At 47.9% G+C, this 24,224-nt stretch overlaps 1 protein-coding gene across 3 annotated transcripts in view; it reads right to left on the minus strand.

The window, feature by feature from the left end:
* Positions 1-18,812, minus strand: part of NCAPH (non-SMC condensin I complex subunit H) — a 37,167-nt gene extending 18,355 nt beyond the window's left edge. The window contains exons 1-9 of one of the 3 annotated variants that reach the window (XM_025354725.1): positions 18,711-18,807; positions 13,377-13,629; positions 13,131-13,221; positions 12,402-12,494; positions 11,950-12,088; positions 10,692-10,816; positions 3,047-3,236; positions 1,669-1,760; positions 686-888 (exon numbers count right to left, since the gene is read on the minus strand). In XM_025354725.1, the coding sequence (XP_025210510.1) occupies positions 686-888; positions 1,669-1,760; positions 3,047-3,236; positions 10,692-10,816; positions 11,950-12,088; positions 12,402-12,494; positions 13,131-13,221; positions 13,377-13,629; positions 18,711-18,729 (1,205 nt within the window). In that variant the 5' untranslated portion in view covers positions 18,730-18,807. Of the gene's footprint in view, positions 1-685; positions 889-1,668; positions 1,761-3,046; positions 3,237-10,691; positions 10,817-11,949; positions 12,089-12,401; positions 12,495-13,130; positions 13,222-13,376; positions 13,630-18,710 lie in introns of all 3 variants that reach the window. The other 2 variants (XM_025354726.1, XM_025354727.1) reach the window with 2 other exon arrangements.
* Between the last annotated feature and the right edge of the window lie 5,412 nt (positions 18,813-24,224).

Consider the following 24,224-nt stretch of genomic DNA (forward strand, 5'->3'; position numbering starts at 1 on the left):
TAACCCAACACTGCCTAACCTCCTACTTGCTTACCTTTCTGATGGCAAATTGGTGGCTTAGAGTCACCAAGAGCCACACTATCAGCAGCGTGGACAAAGGGAGCGTGCTCTCTGCCACCAAAGCGTATGTGGTGACAGCAGCCACACTGACGCCATTACTAAAGGGAGCATGCTCTCTGCTACCAAAGAGCACGTGGTGACAGCAGCCACACTGATGCCATTACTAGATCCCAGGCGCTTTGCTCCAAACACTTCACATTGTTCCAATCCTTACAAACTCCTGCAATGTCAGTCGTATAACCAAAGTGGCTAAGCCTACATTCAAAGCCAGGTGTGACTCCTCTGAGTCAGAAAGGCTCCGCTGAGAAGCTCAGCTGTCGGGTATGACACAGCACACCAGCCCAGCCAATCAGACATCAAATTCAATCACCCCAGCAGGAAATCTGTTAAGAACCGATAGAGCCCAGGCATGGTGGCTCACACCTGTAATCCTGGCACTCTGGGAGGCCAAAGCAGGAGGACTGCGAGCCCAAGAGTTCAAGACCAGCCTGGGCAATGCAGTGAGATGCCAGTCTCTATTTTTGAAAAAAAAAGAAAGAAAATTTTTTTTTTAATGAGAGAAAAAGAAAAAAGAACCAATGGAGAACTCCTATGGAAACACTTTCTGTGACTCTGGGAGCCTTACTGGCAGCTCTGAACCTGGCAGGGCTCCTTCCAGCTCCTGAACTCTTCATGATCCCCAACTGCAGTGCGGTCGGGTTCATCGTTGGCATCAAAGTCATCCCCCAGGGACCCATCAGGGACGTCTCCGCAGTCACTCTCAACTTCAGCGTTGATGTCAAACACCTGGTCATTCTTCTTAAACTTGTCTACCAGGGCCGACACAGACTGGAGGGACAAAAGAGGGTTCTCTAAGTCTCACTCCTGTAACCACCCCAAACCACCACGGGAGGGACAGCCTTCTCACCCTTAAATTTCAGTTTCCAGCCTCCTCCATCCCCGAGCCACCCTTCCCCATCCCCTGCCCGCCCAGACCAGGACTCTCCTGACAGCACCGTGAGGAGGAAGTTTGTATTGTGCAGCACAGGATGAGGCTGCATTGTTGTCAGGTACATTTTGTGAAACATGAGACAGGATTCTGTATCCATTAACTACATGTTTGCAGAAAACAGTTTTCCTTGGAGACCATTTATTTTGGAAATTGTAGTAAGTAGGCTAAAGGGGGCCATGCTAAAAATACACAGAGGAAAGCTCTACACATGACAATCTCTCAGGAAACTCTGCGCCAAGGGACTCAACCCCAAAGAGCAGGAAATTCCTCAAGCTTGACAGCAGCCTCAGAGATTCGAGGTCACTGGGATAACTACATTCAAGAGTAAATCTAACTATAAATGTTCACCCAGTAATGTCAGGGCTGCCTTACCCTAGGAGAGCAGAAGAGGGGACATGAAGTTGACCCCGCAACTCATTTACCTCTAGAATAGTCCTGCTGGGGTTCACAACCCTACCCCTCCTCCCTCAGGGTTTCTGTCCCTACGGAAGTGCCAAAGGAAATATTTTCTGTAGTCCTGGCTAAATAAAGATGATGCCACAGTTTTGGTTCCCACTGGGCAGCACCAATCTTGAGCCAACTAACTGAAACCACGAGCCACTAAAAGCTGACCACACCTCATTATGTGTTTCACTGTCCCACTGAGTAAACTGGAACCCGGCCAGGGAAGGGCAGATCTGGCGATCTTCCGCACACTGCTGCAAGGGCGCTGGAGAGGATGGCAAGATCACAAAGAGAGATTAGAAGTGGGTCGAGTGCATTCCTTCCTCCCTTCAGAATGATACTGAGTGGCAAGAGAGACAAGAGGCACAGTTACCTCATTGTCCTCCAGCAAAGGCTCAAGTATCATCAGTGGCTGGCTGGCTGCCAGTCTCTGTCCCTGCCTCTCCTGGGGGCCAGCGGATGCACAGGCCACACCCACACTGGAGTGAGGCTCTGCACTGTCATCGCATAGTTTAGTAAAATACTAGAGGAGAAACCTAAAGCACAGACGTTTGATTCTGAAATGAATTCCGTGACCTATGCTATAGCTGGGAAATGAAATGCTTCGTCTTAAAAATACACTAAGTGCATAGGCAATCATGTAACGGTACTTTATTTTTTGTCCCATACTAACTAGAGAAGACCTACTTCAGAGGATTAGAGCCCCAAACGAGAGCACAAACTTGGAAAAGAGATTGTTAGCACAAAAGATATACTAAACAAAATTGAGGCAAGAATAGAAATGACAAGAATGGGAGCTGGAACAACTGCACAGCCAGAGGAGGAGTACCAGTTTCATTCACCGTGTAAAAATGACCGCACTCGAGATGAAGCTCAGCGAGAGGACGAACACGGCAGTGGAAATCCGCAGAAGGGGGCAGCTCTTCTGGGAGCCCAAGTGTAGCTACTGCGCTGCACACACCTGGCCTCCCCACCTGCTGGTACCTCATTACGACATCCTGAGGAGAATCTCCAACTCAGGGGCAGAGGCGTAAATGGGAAGGATGCTAAAATCTCTGTCAAGCCAGTATAGGGGACTGATAATAGGAGAGATCAGTTCTCAGACTGCTGCAGAGGAGTCTCAAAACAATTCACAATGCTCTCTTCTCCTCAGGGCCCCCTGGATGGGGAGCAAATAAAGACAAAGCCTCTCTGGCTAGGCAAAGGTCTCTCTAAGTCCCCTTCCCAAGTACAAACTCTGACACTCCAGGAGGAATCCAGGGCTCCAAAATGTGACTTGGAGAGCTGACTGCAAACCGTGGGCACCTAAGGTACGGGGCACATCAAGACCAAGAGGCAATGGTTTACTGTTTTAGACTCCATGTCGCAGAGAAGACAAAAGTTAGTGGATTGCAAGGCACTCCCAAAAGAATACACAATTTGGCATTCCAGAGAAAACTTCTGGGTAATTTAAGCAACACAGGAGCATGACGGGCTTATGGTACCCCATGGTTATGTAAAAAATTCCTCAATGACTGAAATGTTCTGGTGAAAGGCATCACTTGTACTTACCTTTTAAATCTGTCATTTCTACCCAACCTAACTCTGGCAACTCGAGAGGTTCTCCCGTGGAGAGCGTCTGGACGTCAGAGGGAAACAGCAGCTCACTTCTGTAGTCCTGGCAGTGGAGCGTGGACAGAAACACCCCCGCCGTGCTGCACTCATCAAACGAGGCTGCCGTCTTCTGAAACATGGGATCAATCTGAACACAGGGAGAGAAGAAACTGAAGGTTTACGGCATGTAGCCAAGGGAAATATCAACTCTCACGCATCTGGCCCCGCTCATTAGCAGGTGCATACAATGGACTGAAATATCTACACTCATGGTCAAAAGTGTGTTTTGTTTGTTTGTTTGTTTGTTTTTGAGACGGAGTCTTGCTCTGTCGCCCAGGCTCGAATGTAGTGGCATGATCTTGGCTCACTGTCAACCTCTGCCTCCCAGGCTCAAGCGATTCTTGGGCCTCAGCCTCCCAAGTAGCTGGGACTACAAGTATGCGCCACTACACCCGGCTAACTTTTGCATTTTTAGTAGAGACGGGGTTTCACCATGTTGGCCAGGCTGGTCTTGAACTCCTGACCTCAAGTGATCCACCCACCTTGGCCTCCCAAAGTACTGGGACTGCAGGTGTGAGCCACCACACCCGACAAAAGTGGCTTTTCTAATTGATCAGATAAAATCCCGGTTCAAAAGAAAGGCTGGTTATAGTCAGGGGATAAACATACACTGCTGCAGAAGACAGTACGTGGTAGCAAGTGTACACTGTGCCAATTGGCTTTTTTATAATACACCTGGACGTGTATCCTTGCAGCTGGTCTCCTTTTATAAGTCACCAACAAATTCCATTGGCTTAAAAAGCCTGTGTGACAGAGCTAGTCACAGGCTCTACTGTTCTCCAAACAGAAGTATCTTCTAAAGTTTGGAAGAACATACCCAAGATATCCAGGCAAAGGACAGACAGAGTCAGTAGGGCTAGCTGGCCGGGTAAAACCTGAGAGAGGTTTTAAGAAGGTCCCTAAGACTGGGTCAGGAGCAGGAGTGGCATGGCCATATGACACCAAGCCCAAAGGCAAAATAAGGCACTGGGCATAAGAATACGGGCAGGGCAAGCCACACACATGTGTAGCAAGAGGCTAGAAGCCCCCTGGGACTCTGCAGGTGACCCTGAGACAGGAGATATGGCGGGGGATTGGGTTCATGGGTCTCCCTGATGCCTCAGAACATGGCTGCTATCGAGCGAGGGGCTTGGATAGGACAACACAGATGTGGCTCCCTGGCTCTTCCCTGGCCCCCTTAGCTCAGAGTCCAAGCTCATCAGAACTGATGAGTCCAAGCTCAACAGAGCTGAACTCTACCATAAGCCCATCTCACCATTCTTCATCCCAGAGAAGCACATTCGTCGTCGCCACGTTCTCCAGTCCCCTTAGCCCTCAGGCAGTCACACGTCCAGGTCAGTTACCTCTCAGTGCATCTTTCCATCCCCAGAGCCAGCAATATGACCCTTATCTCTGGCCCGTCCCAATTCCCATCCTAAAAATACCAGTGCCGTTACTCCTACTCTCTTCTCAAATGCTATCCAGAGTAACGGTTTCCCATCTGGAGGCTTGCATCCCTAGAAGTCTCAGGTAGGTAGTTAATGGAACTATACTCAGCACTTCAGAGACAACATGGAAACTGTACCTTGACCCACATTAAAGCCGAAACACTGTGATAACGTTCCTCACTTGTGTCTAGAATTATATCATGTGTGAGAACAGAGGGATTTATATCCCTAAGCAATTCAATGGGACAGTAGATGAAGCCTTCTGAAACAAGGGTCCGCAGTAAGGAAGGACCACAATAAAAGGCCTTGGAATAGACGGAATGATAAAGTTCAAGATCTCTTTAGGTGATGTCTAAAAGCAAATCCTTGGCTCTAGCCAAACTCGTATACTCTCCAGCTTCCTAATCAGAACCTTCCTGTGCTGTGGCATTTACTTACACCTCTACTTAAAACCACCTCCCTGGCAATGTCTACCTGACAGACACCTAGCCTTCCTTCAAGGCCCAGTTCAAGTCTTGCCTCTTCCATAAACTCTGAGCCCTACCAACTCTGGTTTCCTACAGTGTAAGCCTTGACCTTCCTTGCATGCATCTACCTGTATTATCCCAGTATGAAGAACTGAAGCACAATCATGTTTGAATCCTCTATGATGGCAAGTGTTCTGCACATACTGAAGAGCTGTGTCCAAAAGAGATTAACTCATATATAAAAAAGTGTTCTCAACTGGTCTAGACACACCCACACATTTGCTTTCCGACCTCCAAGAAAATGAGAGTTTACACCTGTAATCCCAGCACTTTGGGAGGCCGAGGCAGGCCGATCACTTGAGGTCAGGAGTTCGAGACCAGCATGGCCAACATGGCAAAACCCTGTCTCTATTAAAAATTAAAAAATTAGCCGGGCGTGGTGGTGCATGTCTGTAATCCAGCTACTTGGGTGGCTGAAGCAGGAGAATCGCTTGAACCCAGGAAATGGAAGTTGCAGTGAGCCAAGATTGAACCACTGCCCTCCAGCCTGGGCAACAGAGTGAGACTCTGTCTTAAAAAAAACAGAAAAGAAAATGAGAGTTTAATAAACACTTGAAGCTTTAAATTCTGTTTGTGACAATCCATCCCTTTTTCTATCTTCCATACTCTTGGCGATTACACGTTTACGGCAGCTTACAGAGCAAAAAAAGCTTTCCAGGATTGGAGTACTTGGCATTTCTTCATGACAGTATTCATTTCACTTGGCATAAACATACCACAGCCTGTCAGTATCAGGCTTAGAGGAGGCAGCCCTGCTTGCTGCTCTCTCCTTTTCTCTTATAATCATGGGAAAGGCCGATGCAGGCCTGGGAAACAGGCCGTTTTCCTCAGGCCCTCAGAATTGAGACTACCCGGTAAGAAAAAAGATGACTACAAAACAGAATTTCCAAACATCCTATACTTAATAATCCCTGATTGATTTGAACATTTCACTATAGAACCAAAAGTAAGAATGACAGTAAGGGCCAGGAGCGGTGGCTCACATCTGTAATCCCAGCACTTTGGGAACCCCAGGTGGGCGGATCACTTGAGATCAGGAGTTCGAGACTAGCCTGGTCAACATGGTGAAAACCCATCTCTACTAAAAATACAAAAAAATTAGCTGGGTGTGGTGGTGCGCGCCTTTAGTCCCAGCTACAAGGGAGGTTGAGGCACGAGAATCGTTTGAACTGGGGAGACAGAGGTTGCACTGAGCCAAGATCGTGCCACTGTACTCCAGCCTGGGCCACAGAGCAAGACTCCATCTCAAAAAAAAAAAAGACTGACAGTAAGATAAATTCCAGATTACCTAGGAAGGGGAAAAAACAAGGAGAATTGGGGGAGGGAAGGGAAGGTAGAAGGGCTTTCTGGATCCTATGACTAATAAGTAATACCGCTTCAGATGTGTGTAGCATATAACCACGTTTAAAGATCTTGACATAGGCCAGGTGTGGTGGCTCACGTCTGTAATCCCAGCACTTTGGGAGGCCAAGGCAGGGGGATCACGAGGTCAGGAGATCAAGACCATCCTGGCTAACACGGTGAAACCCCGTCTCTACTAAAAATACAAAAAATTAGCCAGGCGTGGTGGCGGTGCCTGTAGTCCCAGCTACTCGGGAGGCTGAGGCAGGAGAATGGCGTAAACCTGGGAGGTGGAGCTTGCAGTGAGCTGAGATCGCGCCACTGCACTCCAGCCTGGGCGACAGAGCAAGACTCCATCTCAAAAAAAAAAAAAAAAAAAAAAAGACCTTAACAGATTCACTACTATAAAACCCAGATGTGGGTGTGGCCAGCATTCCCTGTTTTTACAGTATATGACAGTGAGATTCGTATCTCTTCCCAGGTCACACAGCTAAGGATGGAGGAACCTGGATCTGAGCTTTACATCATCTGCCTGCACATCTGGCATCACCCATGGTTAATGCTGACACACATAGGAAAAAATACAACTCCTCTCCCCACAAGAGCCAGTCACTCTCGCCTCTCCCCTCCCTTTAGGCCTCATTCTCAGTGACTCTCCTTCCTCTGGCCCCTCCCTGCCTGTGCACAGCAATGCCCCGCTCACCTCACCACTCAGAGTGGGCATGGCAAGGCCCGTTTCCCTAGCCCCTGCACACTCAGTCTTACCACTACCATCGCTATAAGAACACTGGCATTCATCTCACTGTTGCCCTTTATTTGGCTTATTTATTAATTACACAAAAAGACCCAAGACACCCACAGTTCTGCATTTCTTGGGCTCTAAGAGCTATCCCCACCACGGCCCCCATCCCCCACTCCTCCTCAAAAACTGGTATTTCCTCAGGGCCCTCTAGACTCAGTCATCGGCAAAATTCTATCGCCCACTGAGTTCCTGAGGATTCTCTCCACCTACTTGTTCTCACTTAAGTCTTCTCAATGGGGTTCTCATTTCACTCTCAAGGGGTGAAAACTGTTTCCTAGAGGCAAGGTGGAAAACAATCTTAGATATTACAATAATGTTTGCCTACCCAAACTCTACCCTATCCGACAAAATCTTATTCCTTAATATTTCATTTCAAGGGGAAGGAGTAGGCACAAAATGTCTAAACGGGTCTGAAGGGGCAAAAGTGATAAAAAACAGGCTGGGGGCACTGCTCCAACTGAGACATGGTGCCAGCCTGAGGATACGCTTCCCCTGCAGGCCTCCGCAGTGGCTGCTTTCTCTTCACAGCCCTCAAACCAGTGGCCTACAGGTGGGTTAGGTGACTGCAGCATCCAACTCTCCCCCCTCCCAATTTCTGATGCCCCCAGCTCTGAGTACCACATCAGCCTTTGCCACTGTCTGCCCATCTGCGTTGCAGTCATCTTCCGACTCCCCCAGGTCACAACCTCCCCTTCTTCTCGGAAGATCTTAGTATTAGTTCATGGCTCATTACTATTCTCCAAATTTACTCCTGGTGTAGCTCTTACTGATTTCAATATTCATATGTTGATCCATCCAGTACACTGCCTCTTGGTTGATATCCTCTCCTTCAATGGTCTCCTTCATCCTAAGCAACCCAGGACTCCAAGACAGCCTAGTAAGACCCCCACCCTGCCTCCGCCATTTGTTCCCTCGCCTGTTCTGAGTTGAGTCATTAACCATGACTGCAACCTCTCCATATGTTCAATTCTAAGGGCCCCTCTCTGACAACCACCTCCTACATTTCCAGCTCACCCCTTCTTGTCCCCAGCACCAAGAAGTCTTTGACCCCACCAGGCCTACAATCTACTGATTATATTACTTTCCACTGCCCCTCATTCCCCTCTCTTCCCAGGTAAAATTCCCTAAGCAGTGGCTGCGACCATGCCTTTACACATGCTCTCACCTCCAGTGCCCCTTTCCAGCTGTGTCCATTCACTCAGCTCAACAGGATCCCATATTAAACCCAACTTTCTGCCTACTCCATGATTGTACCCACACAGGTATTCACGGCTGGAGAAACAAAATCATGCCGACGGACCTCACTTTAAATCCATCTGCTACCACCCTCAGGTAGACCCTCAGTTGTCTGACAGTCACACCATATCTTCTTAGTCCATTTACTCACCCACCTCCTAGAGGACTCTTTCCTACCCTTTCCCTCATACCCCTAGTGCCTTCTTCCCCCATCCTCACTGTAAGCTGATGACCTGGCTTCCTATTTTAAGACAGTATCCAGAAGGATCCGCCATGAGCGCACCCAAACAACACCCCTGTCAGTCAAGCCCAACCTGTGCTGTCCATTCCCTTCCCTCTCACCTGAGCAAGGACATCACCCTGGCAATTCTCCTTTCTGCTGCATCATCAATAATCCCTTCTCCACTAGACTGCTGCCATCAACAGAACATGCTGTCATTTCTCCCATTCAAAAACAAGATCAAAACTCTTGGCTTTACCTTTCCCTCCATTTGCTATCCCAGTACTCTGCTCCAAATTATAGCAAAACTCTTCAAAACAACTGCCTATATTCAAGTGTTTTCAGTCCTTTCCTCCCATTTATCATAACGAATTTCAAATCCATAAGAATGTTGAAACAGTCATGTAAATCTCTGTGAAACTTCGATTTAGATTGCCCCATGGGTGGCATTTTGCATATTTGTTTCCACTTTCTATACATATATCTCTCTCTCCCCCCACCCCAGAGTTTTTTGACAGTAATCCTCATGACACTTCACCATGTGGCAGTTACTAAGCTACTGCCTCTCAGCTCTAAGCCTACCCTCTCTCCTCGGCTGTGATGCGGAAACTGGGACATTCAGCTTTGCCAGCTGCTGCCTGTTAGGCTCTACCAAGAAGGGGCACTAGAGGGAGACTGCAGGCTCCGAGGGGAAGAAGGCACTTGCTCCTCTCTGTAGGGTGCGTGTTAGGAGAGCGTCACTGAGCAGCGTTCCAGCCTGGCTGCAGCAGGGCCCACCTGTAGCAGCAGCTGAACCCCAGGTGCAGATTTTCACTCACAGAACCAGCCTTATTAAAACACCAGCACCAGCCAGCACGCCCCCGCTCCAGGGTCTGGGTCCTGGACACACAATCCCCTCCCCCAAACTCAGGGACACTAGCACCGGCCAAGCCCTTCCCTGGAGGTCTGAACTTGAGGTCCAGAGGGGCCCCCTCCAAGCTCATTAGTGGCCTCAGGTTGCCACATTTGGCGTGGTTGATCATTCCCCACTCCCTGAAATACCTTCTCATTTGGATACCACGCTCTTCTGGTGTTCCTCCTACCTACTGGTGTTTCTTCAGCTCTCTGAACTCCTAACATTGGGGAAAAGGAACTCCCAGTCTTTTTCCCACATACACTCATGTCCTTGGTGACCAATTCCAGTTTTGTGACCTTAATTACCATTTATGAATGTTGTGGAGGTAAGAGAGAGAAGTAATCTAGTCTATTGCTAGTGGGAGAGTAAATGAGTACCTTTTTTTGAGGGCAACTTAAAATCCATGCCTCAGAATTTTCTTATATTCTCCCATACGAGTGCAAAGATAATAAGTATTAGAATACTCACTGAAACAATGTTTTTAATGGCAGAATTAAAAAATAAAATTGTAGTAACACCTGTTTGCTTTAAATTAACTGTGCTAATTATAAATGAGGCCTCCAGTACCATTTGTTTAAGCAGATTCCTTAGGATTTGCTAGATAGATGATTTAAAGCTAGGATTCTGGAGTTAGACCACTTAGCTTCAACTCCTAGCTCACTCACTAGATGTGTCGTTTTGGGCAAGTCATTGTGCCTCAGTTACCCCTTCCTAAAATGACACAAGAATGTTGTGAGGATTAGATGAGTTAACACAGGTTACAGGTTTAAGGAAATATATGGTGCTCACCATGTGTACATTAAATGTTAGCTAACGTAACCACTGCTACATTTACTAGGATATAAAATTAATTTTTTATCAATTAGATTTCTCAGCAATTTGGAGTCTCTTCTCAATCATTCTGAAACACTGAGGGACTTACTTTTAGTCTTTACTGTCAAGCTAAAGGATGATAATGCAGAGATATCAGTTGAATGTTTTACTCCCTTGAGGCTTAAATGGGCACATACCAGCAAGGCAGCCTTAGCCCTGCCAAGTCTCGGCCCCTAAGGTTCTGAACTAGTCAGAAACCACGCTGTGCACACAGTTCCTCACCTCACACTTCCGATCTGCTTCGGAGACATTGAGGTTGTTTATGTTCTGCTCGATGGTTCTGTGTAAGAGCTTCTTCTTTGGCTTTGGAACCCTTTTGGTTGTTCCCATTTCAGTAGCACTTCCATCTAAAAGGAGAAACACAACTGTGTACTGCAAGGGCTGCTTTTTTTTTTTTTGAGACGGAGTCTCGCTCTGTCATCCAGGCTGGAGTGCAGTGGTGCGATCTCAGCTCATTGCAAGCTCCGCCTCCCGGGTTTACGCCATTCTCCGGCCTCAGCCTCCCAAGTAGCTGGGACTACAGGCGCCCGCCACCGCGCCTGGCTACTTTTCTGTATTTTTTAGTACAGACAGGGTTTCACCGTGTTAGCCAGGATGGTCTCGATCTCCTGACCTCATGATCCGCCCGCCTCGGCCTCCCAAAGTGCTGGGATTACAGGCTTGAGCCACCGCGCCCGGCCCAACGGCTGCTTTGAAGCATGTGATGAACTTAACTTACTCAAGTTCTTCAAAACCTGAAAGAACGGTCATAATTTAAACATGTGAGGCCGGGTGTGGTGGCCCACGCCTGTAATCCCAGCACTTCGGAGGCTCAGGCAGACAGATCGCTTGAGCTCAGGAGTTCGAGACCAGCCTGGCCAACATGACGAAACCCCATCTCTACAAAACAGTACAAAAATTAGCCGGGCATGGAGACGCACACCTGTAGTCCCAGCTACTTGGGGATGCTGAGGCAGGAGGATCGCTTGAACTCGGGAGCCAGAGGCTGCCGTGAGCCAAGATCGCACCACTGCACACCAGCCTGGGTGACAAAGTGAGCCTCGTCTCAAAAAAAAAAATTAAATAAACAAATAAAAACAAAAAAAACCCCAACCAAACAAAAAAAACATGCAGTTCTCTCAAAACATCAGGCATATTTAATCTGCAACTTATGGAGAAACCAAACTATTAGATTTGGCTTCTCATGCAAGTCCATTTCCAAAGACTCCCAGATCAGAAGTTCCTTAGTTGGTGATGTTTACTCAACCTGGCATAAACAAAATATAAACGCTTTTATAAGGCCCTTCTCTTTTTCAAGGAAACATAACTTTAGTGTTTGAGTATCTTCTCATGTAAGACCATATATGGTTCTAAAAATGTCCTGTTTTCAATAAAATGAGATCACTGATTTTTGTGACCTTCCTCTAGTATATTACTCAGATAACTACCTGGCATGCCCTAAAAAAAAAAGCCACTTAAATCCAGATCCCTAGCCACCTACCTGCAACATGGCCTTCCACTTCTTCCAAAGACGGTGCATCTTTGCCCAGTCCCCCAAGGACCCTGTATACGTCGGCATGGACGGCGTCCACGCGTACGGCATAGATCTTAGTGCTGGCATCCAGAGTGCCTGCAGCCACCTGGTCAAACAATCAGAGTGCATTCACAAAGATGCACAAAAAAGAACTTCTGAACAGGTAAAACACAGCAAGCTTCACAAAATATTTACTTGCCCCAAGGAAACAATGACAAAGATCCCTCTATGACTGATAGGGAATAAACAGAATATATATTCTGTCTGTATTTCATCAGTTTAGGAAAAGAAAGTAAATTAACTAACATAACATGTAAATGAGAAGTCTCTCGTGTATTTGCAGAATTCAACTGTGTTATGCCAAATAGTAGAAATCATCATTTAATTCAGATGCAAGAGAAAGTGGACATCCTTCTTACTTTAAAGTTGGTTGGTTCGGTGTCTTTCTGTTTAAGAATCTCTGACATAAAATCAATCAAGTGCAAACCAAAAGCATTCTTGGTAGTGATTTTCTGAAAACAGAAAATAGCAGAAAGGATTATTATTTATAGCCTAGGCTCATGTAAATAATGCTGCTTTGAACAGAGGAAGCTAAGTCTTTATATAGGAATACCCACATATTGTCACTGACCTCTTTTCCCAAAAACACCTGTCAAGAGCCAAATCCTCACAGGCATGTCCTCATGTTCAAGGCTAGGGAATGACGGCACAAAATTCCTGAATGCTCGGTGTGTGCAGGCCCTGCTCTAAGCACTGCACACAAAGGGACTCACCCTCCAAACAACTTCATGAGGCAGGCACTACCCTCATTCTCCAGAGGACACGGAAGCAACATGGTTGGGTGGCTCCCACACAGCTTAGAGCATGTAGCCTCCAACTCAGGCTAGCTCCAGAACTCTACTATTCACTCATGTGCCATGCTGCCTTTCCAGATACACGGCCGATAGCAGGCAGCCCCTCAGGAGGTGCACCACGGGTCCAGAGGAAACAGTAAAACCACCAGCACTTCTGGTGGAAACCACCAGCACTAAGATGACTCACTGGAGAATCATCATCATTGATTGTGCATTCTCTACAGAAACAAGATAGCTGGATTGCCCCTGTGATCAAGGGATCACATCTTCAGTAATAAACCAGCAGATACTCACATTTTCAGTGGACAGTTTGATACAGGTGGAGTAATGTTCCGTAATCTGTGTGTTTGTAAACTTAGGCATAGTAGCTGAAACATCAATCATCCTAAACGGAAAACAAAAACAAACAACTCTGGCAAGAATCCATGATAGTTTAAATTTTCAAACCCTAGACCCATGAAGTTTTGTGGAGATGCCTGGACCTACGCAGCCCACATCAAGGCGGCTGCCTCAAGGAGAGCCAGCCCAGAAGCCCCTCACCTGCTGGAGGGGGAGGCCAACAAGCGAGGCGAGTCGGTGCTGAACTGCAGATCAAAGACCCTCGACCGCCTCCGCTGCAGCCGCTCCTTCTCATCGTCATTCTGAGGAAAGTCTTCGAGGACTGGGGTGCCGGGAATATTGAGAGGCGCCTTCCTGGGCAGGGGCATCGGGAACACCCGCTCTGAAGGGGAGGAGGCACTGTGGGGGTGTCCTCGGGTCTCCAAAGAAGAGTTATTCATTGTGGCTGGCAGTGCTGGAACAAAATTCTTGCTCAAGAAACCGTCAAGAGAACATTTCCTACATCCAAAGAAGACTTGAGCCCGTCACAGGAGGGGAGGTTCAGCACACACTCTCCACGAAGACCTTCTCCAACTCTAATACTTAACGGCTAGAACCTCTAGAGTTTGGGTTTCTGGGACGTGCCGGGGGGGCCATAGGTTTCTGATGCTTCTTTGCTAATCGGGGACAAACAATCCACTCTGCAGCTGTTGTGAATGGAAGTACTGCACGGATATAAAGATGGACGATAAGCTCACAAGCTGGACAACAGACACATATAACCCATCATCAGGTACGTGAGAGGCAGATGCTGAGATAAGGGTGAGGTATGGGCTACAGAGTCAGACAGGCTGGGCTCGGATCCCAGCTCCTCCACAGCTCGGCAAGCAGAGAAAAAACAACATAAACATGTAAAACAAACCGAACGTTCCAAAGAATCATCCAATTACTCGCTAACTACAAAGGGAAAAATGTCTTTTACAATAAAAACTCTACCAGTGACCACATTAACCAGTCAAATGTAGCCTCACTAAAAATCAATCCGAAAGTTACTCATCTCTTCACGTGACACAATGTGAAATTCACAGCATCACCCAGGAAGTATTTCCACCCAACACGTTTAACCTAAATTTAACCAACGAACTTTAGATCTTTAACTTCTGGTTTACGAGAAATACAAGGGGTTGAGGAACAAGTTAAATGATATCACAAGGAAATACTCAGACAAATCTAGAATGCAGGACAGTTTTCAAGAAAACTGTCTTAGTCTCTTAATTTAAAAGATACCAACCAAAAAAAAAAAAAAAAAACAACGCTGGACATGGTAGCTCATGCCTGTAATCCTAGCCCTTTGGGTGGCGGAGGTGGAAGGATCCCTTGAGGCCAGGAGTTAGGAAATGGCCTGGGCTACCGGGCACGGTGGCTCACACCTGTAATTACAGCACTTTGGGAGGCTGAGGCAGGCAGATCACCTGAGGTCAGGAGTTAGAGACCAGCTGGCCAATATGGTGAAACCCCGTCTCTACTAAAAATACAAAAGTTAGCTGGGCGTGGGGGGGAGTGCCTGTAATTCCAGCTACTCAGGAGGCTGAGGTGAGGTAATCGCTTGAACCCAAGGGAGGCGGAGGTTGCACTGAGCCAAGATTGTGCCATTGCACTCCAATCTGGGCAACAAGAACGAAACTCTGCCTCAAAAAAAAAAAAAAAAAAAAAAAAAAAAAGATGCTTATTAGTATTAGCCATCCAACTGAGTTAGACAGGTGGATATCTAATCCCAGAATTTAGGGAAAGTTCCAGGTGAGAGACACGCACTGGGAAGTCATCAGCATGTAGAGGGTATTCAGAGCCATAATACTAGATGAGATCACTAAATAACTGAGTAGAGAGAACACTTTAAAGGTTTAAAGAGCAGGAAAGCACTTTGGGAGGCCGAGGCAGGCGGATCACATGAGGTCAGGGGTTCGAGACCAGCCCGGCCAACATGGTGAAACCTCATCTCTACTAAAAATACAAAAATTAGCTGAGTGTGATGGTGGGCACCTGTAATCTCAGCTACTCAGGAGGCTGAGGCAGGAAAATCGCTTGAACCTGGGAGGTGGTGGCTGTAGTGAATCCAGATCATGCAACTACACTCTAGCCTGGGCAACAGTGAGACTCTGTCACAAAAAATACATAAAAATAAAGAGCAGGGAAGAAGGAGAAACCAGCAAAAGAGCTGGGAAATGTGCAACTAGTGAGGTGGGGAGAAAATCAGGAGAATGTGGCATTCTAAAAGCCAGGTGAAGAAAGTATTTTTAGGGGAGAAGGATGTGATAAACTATGTAGACGAAGACTGAGAACCCATCATTGGATTTAGAACCTAGCGTTACTGGTGATCTTGACAAAAACAGTTTTCCTAGAGTAGTAAGGGAGAAAGCTGAACTGGAGTGGTTCAAGAGAAGATGGGAGAAGAGAAACTGGAGACAGCAAACAGTGACAAGGCGTTCAAGGACTTCTTTTTTTTTGTTTTCCCCGAGACAGAGTCTTGCTTCGTCGCCCAGGCTGGAGTGCAGTGGCGGGATCTCAGCTCACTGTAACCTCCACCTCCAGGGTTCAAGAGATTCTCCTGCCTCAGCCTCTTGAGTAGCTGGGACTACAGGTACATGCCACCTTGCCTGGCTAATTTTTTGTATTTTTAGTAGAGACGGGGTTTCACTGTGTTAGCCAGGATGGTCTTGATCTCCTGACCTCGTGATCAGCCCATCTCGGCCTCCCAAAGTGCTGGGATTACAGCGTGAGCCACCTCGCCCGGCCTATTATTTTTTAGAGACAGGATCTTGCTGTGTTGCCCAGGCTGGAGTGCATGGCTATTCACAGGTGCTGTCCTAGCTCACTGCAGCCTCACTGAGCGCAAGCAAAGTCAGCCTCCTGAGTAGCTGGAACCACAGATGCCTGGCAAAGTACCCCACTTCTCAATACACCTATATCTTTCTAATTCACTCTCGCGTTCTCTGACTCCAGTGATCTTTTTGTTTTGTTTTGTTTTTTGAGACAGAGTCTTGTTCTGTCTCCCAGGCTGGAGTGGAGTGGCTGGAGCTTGGCTTACTGCAACCTCTGCCTCCCAGGCTCAAGCAATTCTCTTGCCTCAGCCTCCCGAGTAGCTGGGACTACAGACATGCGCCACCACACTTGGCTAATTTTTGTATTTTTAGTGGAGACGGGGTTTTGCCATGTTGGCCAGGCTGGTTTCAAACTCCTGACCTCAAGTGATCCTCTCACCTTGGCCTCTAAAGCCTGTAGTCCCAGCTACTCGGGAGGCTGAGGCAGGAGAATAGTATGAACCTGGGAGGCGGAGCTTGCAGTGAGCCAAGATCACGCCACTGCACTCCAGCCTGGGCGACAGAGCAAGACTCCATACCAAAATATATATATATAGATAGATAGACAGACAGATATAAAATTCTTTTTATACTTTTTAAAGTGGAATACTTAAAATTAAGATGAGAGAGTAGTGCACCTATTGGTAATGACAAGGTCTACGGTGTGGCTATGGTAGTGAGTGAGTGGTTATGGCCTACTTACTCTACTATGGTAGAGTAAGAAACAAGATCACTGAAACAGAGAGATGAACAAACTGAGAGACCTTAGGGAAAGTTTCCAGGTGTAAGAACCAGAAGGCCTGGCTTCAACTCCAGCTCTGCTGTTTACTAGCTAGTGAAATTTACGCAAGTAAATGCTCTAAGAATTTGTTTCATCCCCCAAATGGAAATAAGAATTTAGACCACAACTGGTTCAGAAATGATGATACAAAGGAAAAAATAATGTACAACATATTTAATAGGAATATATTGAAAACAGTGATACACAATAAACACGAAATGGTTGCCCATGTGCGGGAAGACGGAGTGGTGAACAGGGATAAAAGGGAATAAATAAAATATAAGAACCTCATGTGTACCCTGATGGCTTCCCAAACGCTGAAGAGTATGATTAACGTAACTCTCACCTGGGGTCAAAACAAACAAAGTGAAAACAGGAAGGGAGGAGGCAAGAGACATTTTTAGAAACAGAATCAAGAGGACTTGTGAGGACAGTATTTGAATGTGAGTACAGTAGGCTACAGGCTAAGGAAGGAAGCTGGACCTTGGGAGAGGATACCTTAACAGAAATAGGAAGCACTGAAGGAGAACCTTATCTGAGAGAGAAACTAAACTTGGAATTCGAGGCACGCTTTAATTCTCCAAATCATCTTCCCGTGGTTTCTCTCCTTGCCTTTGATATGCATCCATTCAACCGATGGTTACTGAGCTCAGACACTTCCTATGTTTACTTCCTCATTTCCCACTCATTTTTCAACCCACTCTGGTCTAGTTCCTATTCCAACTTCCTAAGAACTATCTTTTCGTGATCTTCTACAACTTCCGTGTTGCCAAACACTATGGTCATTTTCTGGCCTTTCTCTTGGAATTCAGCAGCATTTGAAACAGCTGACAGTTCCTTCCTTGTTGAAACACTCTTGGCTTCTTCCTATACCACTGTCTTTTGAGTTTTTCCAGCTCATCCTTCTCTAACCAGCTTCTAAATGTTGATCCTAGATGTGCATGGCCTTCCTAGTGTTCTCACCTGTTCCCATGGTTTTATGGTCTATATGATAATGGTATCCAAATTTATTTCTCAGTCCATGGGCCACTCCCCTGCGTGGTCCATGTTAACTCCCCCGAGAGCCAAATTCTCATCTAAGTGATTATAGACCCCTTCACCTGAGTCTCTCTCCCGTAAGTCACACATACCATGTCCAAAATGTACCTCAATTTCCCAATCTCTTACCCAAGGCCTCCAGACCCTGCCTAGGTGTCAGGCCTCACTCAGCTTGGTCACAACGTTCTGGTCAGGTCCTAGGCCAGGCCAGCTCTTCCCTGCCTCATTTTTGTACTTGCTCCTTCTGCCTCCAACACGTTCCCTGGTATCTGCCTAAAGATCTTCCCTGAACTCCTAGCGGAGCCACCCCCACTTTGCTATACTCAAACACAGCACTCAGCCTCATCCGTAATGATTTCTTTTGTTTACTGTCTGTCTCCCCAACTCCAACAGTAAGTATAGAGATATGATCAGTTCTGTTCGCCCAAAGGGAGAGCTCAGTACTTTTGAACAGGTGCAAAAATAAACGCATGCATGCTAAGCATACGGCGGTAACCACATCGCTTCCAAGGCCCCGAAAATACCGTCTATTCCAAGAAAACCACCATTTTAACGGACAGACACCGAGCACGCCTTAGCAGCCCCGGGAGGAGGCCGCCCCACCCCCCGCCCGGGACTGAGGGGCGTGGACCGGGCCCGCGCGCGCGCGCTGCGACGCCGGCCGAAGGCGCTTTCTGATTGGCTGAGCGCACAAGGTCAGCCCGCCCAGCGCCGGCCCTCCCCTCCCCCCGCACCTGCCTCTGCAGTCGGCCGCAGGGCCAAGCCCCGGGCTGAGCATATCCTCTCTCCCCGCCCAGGCGAGCCCGCCAGCCCTACCCGCCCGAAGGACTGCTTCGCTCGGGGCCCTTCCCGCCGCGCCTCCCGATGGCCCGGCCTCACCTGGGCCGGGAGGTCCCATCCTGCTTTGGCGTCTCCTGAGGTGGTTTTAAATCGCGCGCGTCGAGACGCCTGAGCGTCGTAACGGCCGCGTGACGTCACTGGAGGGCGGGGCCAGCAGCGCGCCTGCGCAGACCACCTCGGGCCGCCACGGGCAGCGCCAGGATGAGGAGTTCCGGGTAGAGGACCCGCTCTGATTGGGCTCTTGGGGTCTGTGGACCCCCTGAAATAGGATGAAAACCCATTCCTTTCGAGCACTAGGTGCAGGACTGGGCTTGGGGACCCAGCGTCGAGCGGGACGAGCAAAGCCCGTCTTTTGTGGAATATACTTTTTTTTTTTTTTTTGAAACAGTCTAGCTCTTGACCCCCAGGCTGGAGTCCAATGGCGCGATCTCGGCTCACTGCAACCTCCGCCTCCCGGGTTGAAGCGATTCTCCTGCCTCAGCCTCCCGGGTAGCTGGGATTACAGGCATGAGCCACCGCGCCCGGCTAATTCTTGTATTTTTAGTAGAGACGGGGTTTCACCATGTTGGCCAGGATGGTCTCGAACTCCTGACCTCAGGTGATCCGCCCGCCTCGGCCTCCCGAAGTGCTGGGATTACAGGCGTGAGCCACCGCGCTCAGCCCGTGGACTTTACTTTCTAATGGGGAGGCAGATGATCGAGAAGACGAGACCTGTGCTGTGTAGGCAGCAAAACGCCGAAAACCTGGGAGGAAAGGGACGGAGGGGAGCTGGAGACTACATGGGAATGAGGAGCGGTCCAGGTGGGGAAGAACTGATGCAAAAATGCTATATATACATTTAATATAGTATAAAATATAAGATGAAGGCCATCATTTTATTCAGATTCTTGTGAATAGATACCTGGAAACATCCTTCAAAAAAAATAAAGGTCGAAAAAGCAAAATAAGCATAAAATGCCATCTGTCCTTTCAGTTTCATCTAACCCTAAGGATTGAATTGAAGTAAAGGCCAGGGTCATTCCCTGGAATATCCCTAGCACATCCTAGAATTTCTTGTAACTCTCATCATATCTGGCATCTTTTATAGTGTTTCTCTTCAAGGGCACTATTGGCATTCAGGGTGAAACAATTCTTGGCATGATAGGATGTTTGCCCTCTTTGTGGGCTCTTAAGCCTCCCTGACACCATTTGCCCACTAAATGCCACCAGTGCTCTCAGTCATTTTGGCAATCAAAAAGTGCCACCCTTTGTTGAAAACCAGTTTTTTTTTTTTGAGACAGTGTTGCTTTGTTGCCCAGGCTGGAGTGCAATGGCATGATCTCAGCTCACTGCAACCTCCACCTCCCGCGTTCAAGCGATTCTCCTGCCTCAGCCTCCTGAATAGCTGGGATTACAGGCGCCCGCCACCACTCCCGACTAATTTTTGTATTTTTAGTAGAGATGGGGTTTCACCATGTTGGTCAGGCTGGTCTCCAACTCCTGACCTAAGGTGATCCACCCACCTTGGCCTCTCAAAGTGCTGGGATTATAGGCGTGAGCCACTGCACCCAGCTGAAAACCACTTTTTAAGCCTATCTGTTGTTATAAACTTGTTCTTCTAGTGAACACCTTCAAATCTTCAGTGTAAGGCTGTGTGGGTTAGACAAAACGGGTTGACACTGTTCATCTCAGCAAATGATACCATCAGCCATCCAAGAACCCAAATCAGCACCCTGGAGTCACCCTGGGGGGGTCCCTCCCTGGGAGGGCCTCTCCCCATGCAATCTATTATCAAGCAAGCTATTTTCACCTCCTAAAAATCGCCAATCCTGCCTTTCTCCTTCCATCCACATTACCTTCTCACTGGCCTGCTCTGGCCCGCCCCCCAGGCCCTGAGTAGTGTATGAGGAGTCCAAATCTGAGCTGTCACTCCCACTTGTCCCCCCACCACTTCCTCCCGGAAGTATAACCCTTGAGGGGTTCCACTGCCCTGGGAACCTCTTAAGCGTCCTACAAGGCCCTGGAAGGGTCTTCCTGCCCCCCTCCCCACCCCTGCAGCCTCTCCAGCCTCCTCAGGGACCTTGCTCCCCTTGCTCCCTGCCCTCCAGCTGCCCTGGCCTTTTTTCAGATTCCCCTCATCACGCCTGCTCCTACCCCCAGGCCTCTGCACACACACACTCCTCTAGCCAGGATCCTCTTCATCCCCATCTTCACCCCTGTAGCTCCAGTCCGGTTTCCACTCCCCTCAGGTTCCTCAAGGAGGCCTTCCCTGATACACACAACTCTCCATACTGGAGGCTTCAAGAGAACTTGTCACAGGTGCAATTTTCCATGCACTAGAGTGACTATTTCATGTCTGTCTCCTACACAGACTGTCAGCTCCATGAAGATGAAGCCGTATCTGCTCACTGTGGTTTTCCCACGGCTTGGTGCTGGCCCTGGACTTAAATACGTATTCAGTGAGTACAGCTGGAAGACAATTTTAAATCCTGGGTTGGGCATGTTAACCTCTCTGGACCCCATCTTCTTCCCCATCTATAAAATGGGGAAGGCAGTATCCCCTTCACTGGACTTGCTCAGTATATGCTAGGGTCCCTGTCATCTCCCTCACTTGTTCTCTCTGCTGAAAGGATCTGAGGGAGGACATTGGGACAAGTGTGATCCTCTGGATTCCATGTGTACACTAAGAGCAGCAAGGGTTGGGAGGTGAAGAACAGCTTGGAAGCCCTGGTGGAGGAAAGCTACCAGGTGACCCATTAGGTGAGCCTTGAGGCTGTTCTGTGGGGATAATAGAGCTGCCTGAGCCGCTTCCAGCTTCATGTGCAAGAAGGCAAAGCCAGCTCCATGCCCAGCGTCTCTCTGGGCCAGGGCTGCCTCGTGCGGGCAGGTCTTTCACTTCCTGCTCTGCATGCCATCTTTGTTTTGTTTTTAGGGCTATGAAGGATGCCAAAAGAGTGAATGATTTGGCCGGGCGCGGTGGCTCAAGCCTGTAATTCCAGCACTTTGGGAGGCCGAGGTGGGCGGATCACGAGGTCAGGAGATCGAGACCATCCTGGCTAACACGGTGAAACCCCGTCTCTACTAAAAATACACACACACACACAAAATAGCCGGGCGTAGTGGCGGGCGCCTGTAGTCCCAGCTACTTGGGAGGCTGAGGCAGGAGAATGGCATGAACCCGGGAGGCGGAGCTTGCAGTGAGCTGAGATCCGGCCACTGCACTCCAGCCTGGGTGACAGAGCAAAACTCTGTCTAAAAAAAAAAAAAGAGTGAATGATTTATCACTGGTATCAGTGGTATACAAATGTACAAAGCTCAATACCTCTGTTTGTGCAAAAGTAAAGTAGTTAAGTTCCTCCACTACTCCTAGGCTGCCAGGAAAGCAGAGCTAGTGTTGTCTCCCTTCCCCACCCCGTTTTACTCTTCATGGAGATTCTACTTCCCTCAAATAAATGGGAAACAGCCTTAGTTTAGGTGAGGAACAATAGCGTTATCCACTGGCTACCTGAACAAGCAATCTTTTGACTTCAAATGTGCCCTGACCTTCCAGCCTGCAGCTGGCTTATATAATGATGTAGTCTGTGATAGAAACCATCAAGTCACTGGGACTCAGTGGGCACATAGTTGAAATGGCTTTGCGTTCATTTTGGCCTCTAAAGCAAATGCTTTTTTTTTTTTTTTTTTTTTTTTTTTGAGACGGAGTTTTGCTTTGTTGCCCAGGTTGGAGTGCAATGGCGCAATCTCAGCTCACTGCAGCCTCTGCCTCCTGGGTTCAAGTGATTCTCCTGCCTCAGTCTCCTGAGTAGCTGGAATTACAGGCGCCTGCCACCATGCCCAGCTAATTTTGTATTTTTAGTAGAGACAGGGTTTCTCCATGTTGGTCAGGCTGGTCTCGAACTTCCGACCTCAGGTGATCCACCCGCCTCAGCCTCCCAAAGTATTGGGATTACAGGTGTGAGCCACTGCACCCAGCACAAATGCCTTTAATTTTTGCCTGTGATATGAAATTCTTGACCTCAAGATTGGGCTAAGAACCAACAATTTCTGTCTTCTAGAATTTCTAAACAGTAACATACCTAATCTTTTAAAATATAGTGCTTTTTGGCCGGGCGCGGTGGCTCAAGCCTGTAATCCCAGCACTTTGGGAGGCCGAGACGGGCGGATCACGAGGTCGGGAGATCGAGACCATCCTGGCTAACACGGTGAAACCCCGTCTCTACTAAAAAAATACAAAAAACTAGCCGGGCGAGGTGGCGGGCGCCTGTAGTCCCAGCTACTCGGGAGGCTGAGGGAGGAGAATGGCGTGAACCCGGGAGGCGGAGCTTGCAGTGAGCTGAGATCCGGCCACTGCACTCTAGCCTGGGCGACAGAGCCAGACTCCGTCTCAAAAAAAAAAAAATAAAAAAATAAATAAATAAATAAATAAATAAATAAAAAAAATAAAATAAAATATAGTGCTTTTTGCTTCTCAAAGCCCTTTAACCCTTACATCTTGTTTTATTTCCAAGACCAAGCTGAAAGGTTGTGATGGCAGATACGTGACCTTGGGGAAGTTGCATACCCTTTCTGTGCCTCAGTTTCCTCGCATGTAAAATGGAGGGGATGAAGGGCCCACTTCATGGGGTTACAGTGTAAAGATTAAATGAGTTACCAGATGTAAAGCCATTAGAACAGTGTCCCGAACACTGGCAAAGCTCAGTGAACAGTAAGCATTCCCATTACTATAACTGCTGTTGTATCCTGGGGGCTAGCCAGGTTTTGTTTTAGAATAAAGCTTAGCTTCCTAGCTGGAAAGGTTTCCTCTTTAATTGTAAGAGTATTCCCAGAGCACTACAGGTCTGTTCTTTCCATTACTACTTGTTTGTGTGTGTGTGTGTGTGTTTATTACTCTTTCTTGCACCCTCTGCTCCACCCAAGTTTTGCTGACTGCTCCCTTTGTAGTCATCTGCCCACTATCGTAACTTTATGTTTTCTTTTTCTTTTTCTTTTTTTTGAGACGGAGTCTCGCTCTGTCGCCCAGGCTGGAGTGCGGTGGCACGATCTCAGCTCACTGCAACCTCCACCTCCCGGGTTCAAGCGATTCTCCTGCCTCAACCTCCTGAGTAGCTGGGATTACAGGCGTGTGCCACTATGCCTAGCAAATGTCTTTAAATTTTTAGTAGAGACGGGGTTCTGCCATGTTGGCCAGGTGATTTGGAACTCTTGACCTCAAGTGATCCGCCCACCTCGGCCTCCCAAAGTGCTGGGATTACAGGCGTGAGCCACTACACCCAGCCTTTATTTTCTTTTTTATCTATTAGACTAGAAACAACCATGCACTCCTAGAAATGATACTACCTTCTTTCTACCTGAGAAGACTTTTGTTAGAGTGTATGCTTGTTTGCAACCACTAAGATCTTCTAATTTGGCTGATATTTTGGTTTGGGTGCCATGAAAATCAGTCACCTAGATGTTTCTTATTCTTTTCTGGCCACTGGCCATGCCACTGGGCAACCACAAGGCAGACTCGTTCCAAGTACATTGAGCAATACCAGGAGGTACTGAACGGAGCTGTCAGGGTAACATGAACTTCTT

The sequence above is a fragment of the Theropithecus gelada genome, chromosome 13 (genome assembly GCF_003255815.1).
Source record: "Theropithecus gelada isolate Dixy chromosome 13, Tgel_1.0, whole genome shotgun sequence".
Taxonomy (NCBI): domain Eukaryota; kingdom Metazoa; phylum Chordata; class Mammalia; order Primates; family Cercopithecidae; genus Theropithecus; species Theropithecus gelada.